At 37.6% G+C, this 6,328-nt stretch overlaps 2 protein-coding genes across 2 annotated transcripts; both read left to right on the top strand.

Moving 5' to 3' along the window:
• On the top strand, positions 1-1,665 carry Gasu_63380 (uncharacterized protein; the record flags this gene model as incomplete). The annotated part of the gene is made up of 5 exons (XM_005702470.1): positions 1-310; positions 368-671; positions 729-1,365; positions 1,422-1,511; positions 1,567-1,665. Coding segments are annotated over 5 exons (1,391 nt in total), but the record flags the coding sequence as incomplete, so codon positions are not given.
• A 723-nt stretch (positions 1,666-2,388) lies between these two features.
• Gasu_63370 (elongation factor EF-2) lies at positions 2,389-6,328 on the top strand (the record flags this gene model as incomplete). The annotated part of the gene is made up of 4 exons (XM_005702469.1): positions 2,389-4,262; positions 4,325-5,219; positions 5,275-5,558; positions 5,627-6,328. Exons 1-4 carry the CDS (start codon positions 2,392-2,394, stop codon positions 5,832-5,834), a joined length of 3,258 nt encoding a protein of 1,085 aa, XP_005702526.1. The 5' UTR covers positions 2,389-2,391.

Below are 6,328 nucleotides of genomic sequence, written 5' to 3'. Positions count from 1 at the left end.
GTTGTTGTCCACGTTGTAGTCGTATATATGCAANAATACAACGATATGACTNGATTATCGTTGGTGGTGGACCTGCTGGTTGTTTTGCTGCTGTTCAGTTATGTGAAGCAACGTATCCAACAGTGCCTCGTATATNGANAGNAGAAAGAGCTCCTCGAATTCTTGAAAAAGTTCGAATCAGTGGCGGTGGTAGATGCAACGTTACTAATGGGGAATGGGATCCTAAAGTGTTTGCTCAACACTATCCAAGAGGTGGGAAGGAATNGANAGGTCCACNAACTCGTTTTGGGTCCTTGCAAANGAAAGAATGGTAAGTGAACCATTATTCATAGAGTCTCCTATATATGACTCCATATAACTTGCCAAGGTNGAAACAAAACGGTGNGAAGTNGAAAACGGAAAAGGACGGACGAGTATTTCCAGTTTCCAACGATAGTCAAACTATTATCCAATGTATTCAACGAGCATTGCTTTTATACAACGTGGAAATTCGTGTACAATATCCAANAGCGAATANAGAAAGAAATGAGAATGGACTTTTTCTTGTTCATGGAAAGGAATTGTTATCAAGTCAATATCTTTTGGTTAGTACGGGTTCCCATAGAGCGACTTATCGTTGGCTTTCTTCTTGGGGACATACCATTCACTCACCTTGTCCAAGTTTATTTACTGTAAGCAATGAAATTTTTTTTGTACGATATGGGGTTGAAAAGTATCTCTCCATGTAGTTTTGTATCGATGATGTTCGTTTACAAGGATTATCAGGAACAACGGTGCAAGATGTTGGTTNGAAGANAATGGGAATCGATGGTCGTCGTTCATCATCGTTACCAAAAAGTAGCTTTATTCAACGTGGACCTTTGTNGATCACTCATTGGGGTTTATCGGGTCCTGCTGTGTNGAGATTATCTGCTTGGAATGCTCGAGAACTTGCTGCTGTTCATTATGAAGCACAATTATCGATTGATTGGTTACCTGATATCCATGTCGAACAAGTCAATTCTATTCTCATGGAAAAGAAGCTTTATTGGAAAACAAAACAAGTCACTACTGTTTGTCCATTTAGAGATAAAGACGGAAGACTTTCTAAAAACTTGTGGCGAAATATTGTTGTTCAAACGCTTAATAATGAAGCATATTTATGGAAAGACCTTTCCAAAGCTCAACTTGATGCTTTGTCAAATGCTTNAAAATCAAGTCTTTTCGAGATTCAAGGAAAAGGTATCTTTAAAGAGGAATTTGNAACTTGTGGTGGAGTATGTAGAAAACAAGTTCATTTTGATAGTATGGAAAGTAAATGTGTGCCTCAACTATACTTTGCTGGAGAGGTTTNAGATATCGATGGATNGACAGGAGGTTTCAATTGTGAGTATGAAATCTGTTGATAGTTGGAATATTCTGAATATTTTTTTCCTCTCTAGTACAAGCAGCATGGACAACTGGCTATTTATGTGGTCGTAGTATTGCAAAGAGACTGCAAGTCATCCCATTTTCAACGTTACAAGGAGATGGTTGAGAATAATTACTTGCCAAAAATAGATTCCAATGAATACATTGTTTTTGGAGGTTCTCTATNAGCAACTATTGTACGAGATGAAGAAGATGAATGTCCATAAAGTGGATAGAAAAGTTGTATCAAACCATAATAAAGAAGAATAGCATTTGTGGGATTTTGGGTTGGAAGTTTCAAAGGAAATGAGGAGGAGGATAGTGTTTTTTGTGGTTCATATAATCGAGTATATTCAAACTGCGTTAGATATTGTTTCCAGTCCATTCCTCGATTCTCCAGTGTACTACTACTACTATCTTCCAAAGGATATTCCAGTCTCTTTTTCACAAAACTGGTAAGGTCCCTGTTTGGTTTTGTTCTTTGTAGAAAAGAATGTGTGACTACAACAATTATGACTGACCTTGGAAAGATATAGAGTAGTTGAAACCAACAAGAAGAATGACTGTTGTAAGCTACAGAACAACAAAAGTATTTATACTCAAGACTACATTCTTAACACAAGATGTTTCCATTTCTCATTGTTATTGATTTTATAGAGACTAGTTACTCTTTGGAAAATGAATTTGCAGAATGTTGTTTATTCAAAGTTTGTCATCGTTATTTGATCAGCTGAATGTACAAATTCAATATATCTTTGTGGGCTCCAAAAATAGAACAGTAAATATAAGAATCATTCAATTTGCTTCCTTTGACTATTTTACACAACATGTAGACTTTATGGGAATCATAAAAAGTGATGAAATGCAGTTTTGAACAAGGAAAAGCTTCTTTACATCTTCGCAGCTATTGTCATTTAACTTTTACAAAAAAATAGACAACTGTTTTTCTTCCCAAAAAAATAATGAATGACAAAGGCCATATATTCATTTGGAAGATGAGAAATGTCGTTTTCGGACGCACATCGGCAACCACCTTCGTTATCCAGTCTTCAGTCTCAAGTTGAAAGAATAAGAAACTTTTGTTTTTTAGCTCACGTAGACCATGGAAAGACAGCACTTACAGACTCTCTCATCTCTTGTAACGGTGTCATATCTCAACGACTTGTTGGGAAAATGAGATACTTGGATTCCAGGGAAGATGAACAACTGCGAGGAATCACTATGAAGTCCTCTGCTATATCTTTGTGTCATCCTTATCGTAGAGAAGACTCAAAAGTTGAATATTATTTAATCAACTTGGTAGATTCTCCTGGTCACGTTGACTTTAGTGGAGAAGTTCTTTGTGCTCTATCGATGGTGGATGGAGCTATTGTCGTCGTTGATGTTGTAGAAGGTGTCTGTTCACAAACACACACTGTTTTGCAATTAGCTGCAGAGACAGGAATTCGTCCAGTTTTGGTGCTCAACAAGATAGACAGGTTGTTCTTGGAACTCAAGCTGTCACCGTTGGAAGCCTATCAGCGCATAGCCAGAGTGTTGGAACAAGTCAACGTCATTTTAGGAATCCAGGAAGCTGAAAAACAACTGGAAGATACCGACATATTAGAAAAATCGACGAATTCCGAAGCCATTGAATATTCTTTTGCACCGGAAAGTGGCAACGTTGCCTTTGCATCTGCTATCGATGGATGGGCATTTCGGTTGGGAGACTTTGCTGAAATATATGCTGAAAAGTTTGGAATGAAAAAGCAAGTTTTACAAAAGACATTATGGGGTGACTATTATTATCATTCCAAACAAAAGCGCATTTCAAAAAAACCCGAGTTGGGAAAACAAAACGCTAGACCCATGTTTGTACAGTTTATTTTAGAAAATATATGGACAGTTTATCAACAAGTTTTGTTGGAATCTGACGCTATGCAGATCTCATTGGAAGAGATGGTAGAAAGGAGAAAAAGAATAGTTGAAAAATTGGGACTTTCTATAGCAACCCGAGACTTGCGACATAGAGAACAAAGAACAGTTTTACAAGCCATCATGTCTAGTTGGCTTCCAGCTGCTCGATGTTTGTTGAATATGGCTGTTGAAATGTTACCAGACCCAAGAACTTCTCAACGAGAGAGATTCCATGAGCTATTTTCTTCACAATGGATACCAGAAAGAAATGATATGATATATCAAGCTGTGAGTGAATGTGACAATTCTTCGGATGCTCCCGTCATGATTTATATTAGCAAAATGTTCAGTGTTCCTTCAAGTTCGTTGAATTCAAATCTACAAAGAAATATAGAACATCGACGAGAGTTGGCTCATCGTGCAAAGAATTCAGAGGATCCCAATATTATTGATCATCATTCAACAACAGAAAAACGGAATATGATGGAAGAAACAAGTCACTTGGAGCCTAAAAAGGAAACTCTATTGGCTTTTGCCAGAATTTTTTCTGGAACTCTGCAATCCAATAGTCTATTGTATGTATATGGTCCTCGATATGATCTAAAATGGGTGGAGCAAACATCCAGTGTAGAGAAAGCAGAGATATCCAAACTGTTTCTATTAATGGGACGAGACTTTATGGAAATTCCTAAAGTTTCAGCAGGTAATGTATTTGGTATATATGGCTTGGAGAATGTTATATTCAAAACAGCAACGGTATCATCTTTACCTCCTGGAAAGTGCATTCCATTTTGTCCGATGAAAAGTCCACCTGCTCCAGTTGTTCGAGTTGCTATCGAGCCCAAATATCCAGAAGAGTTATCCCAACTGAAACGAGGCTTAAGGTTGTTGAGTCAGTCAGATCCTTCGGTAGAATCATATATTATGGAAACGGGCGAGCTTATTTTGGCAGGTGCTGGTGAGTTACATTTACAGAGGTATGTACTTTACATTGTCTCTCGTATCTGTCTGTCATTATCCAATCCAATTCATTTTTTAGATGTTTAAAAGATTTGAAAGAAAGTTTTGCTTTAACAGAAATTGAAGTATCTCCTCCTTTGGTTTACTTTAAAGAGACTGTTTCTGGAGTTGCACCTGCAGAAAATGTATTATCATCTCTAGTGGAAGAAGAGAGTGCATCTGTTTTAATAGCTAATGATGAAAGACACAGTCGATGGTATCCAAAGCATAGTTGTAAAATAGTAGAAGAGACTACTAGCAATGGAGTTGTAAGGCTTCGAGTATGTGCGTTTCCACTTGCGAAACCACTTGCGGAAGCTTTAGAGCGATCTAGTGATGCTATTCGAAGTTTGTTTTTGACGAGTTCTTCCGTCTCAGACTGGTTTCAAGAAAGTGTTCGTAAGAATACTCAAAGAGTTCACAAACATGACGAAACATCTATGAAAGATGCCAAGAGACTTGTTCAACAAGCCATTGAAGAGATTTCTGTTTTAGAAGGAGAAGAAGTTGCGAATGGTTGGAGAACAGTGCTATCTCGAGCCTGGTCATTGGGACCTCGTAGAATGGGTCCTAATATCTTATTAGGTCCTCCTCCTCCTCCTCCTAGGAATAGTGTTGAGAGTTGTTTCTCTTTAGATCGACGAAAACTTCCAGATGGTGCCACTGCACTACAATATTATTTATTGGATTTTCAAGATTCTTCCTTTGATTGGATGGCTGAGAAGGAAGCGGACCCTATAGAGGATACATGGGAAACCCGAGTAGCTATTGAACTTCACAATAGTATAGTTTCAGGTTTTCAAGTTGCCACTAGTTCAGGACCATTATGTGAGGAACCTATGTATGGTGTTTGTTTCTCTATAGAACAAATCACAGTTGATTGGGAACTTGTTCATTCCATCCAAGTGGATCCTTATGGTCCCCTTTCAGGACAGGTAAGTAATTTATTGGATAGGAATGAACTTATGTATGTATAAAATAATTATATAGGTTATTTCATCTTCCAAGGATGTCTTTCGAGTAGCCTTTCTATGTGCTGGACCACGTTTGATGGAACCTATATTTCATTGTGATATTCAAGTCTATCCAGATGCATTGGGACCTATGTATGGTTTATTATCCAAACGTCGAGGAAAAGTAGTCAATGCAGATATGAAAGAAGGAATTGCATTTTTCAAAGTAACTGCTTATTTGCCTGTAGTAGAAAGCTTTGAGTTTGTAGATATATTGCGAAAAGAAACTTCTGGAGCTGCTAGTCCACAAATGATATTTAGGTAAGTATAGGAAATCCAAAACAAAAGAAAGAGAGATGTATCAAGTTTTCTCAAACAAATATCCCCAGTCACTGGGAAGTGATAGATAAGGATCCTTTTTGGATGCCTAGTACGGAAGAAGAGTTGGAAGAATTGAGTTTAGAAGATACTACTGCTAGTCGTAATAATCTAGCAAGGAAGTTAGTGGATCAAGTTCGTAGACGAAAGGGTCTCAAAGTAGAACAAAAATTAGTAGAAAAGGCAGAAAAACAACGCAATTTATCTCGTAAAAAATAATCGGAAATTCCTTATGAGTAGCGATTCATCATCTCTCAAAGCACAGTTGAAACAAGCACGAAAGCTTATCGATAGTGGTGAATATGAAAAGGCAAGAGATGAGTTGGAGCAATGTCTTCAACTTCAACCTGATGTTTACCAAACACTCGTTCTCAAAGGCTTTGCTTGTAATGCTTTGAACGATAAAGTGGTTGCTGCAGAGGTAGGTTCTTGTTTCATAAGACTATCTTGATATATCCATTTATTTATATAAATATAGTGTTTTGAAAGGGCTACTCAAATAGAACCTCATAATACTCTTGCTTGGAGAGGTATTTTGGAAGTCTTTCGTAATAGCCAACAACCCAAAGAACTAGAAAAAGTAGTGAAGCACTGGATATATTACTTGACCACCATCAGGACCTCCCCTCTTCAAAACAAGAAAAATGGATATATGAAAAGGCTCAGTGTCTGTTCAAGTTGGCTGTTAGTTGTCGTCACTCAGAGAGAGCCTA

This window comes from Galdieria sulphuraria, assembly GCF_000341285.1.
Source record: "Galdieria sulphuraria unplaced genomic scaffold scaf_170, whole genome shotgun sequence".
Lineage (NCBI taxonomy): Eukaryota > Rhodophyta > Bangiophyceae > Galdieriales > Galdieriaceae > Galdieria > Galdieria sulphuraria.
This window is presented reverse-complemented; position numbering and strand designations above follow the sequence as displayed.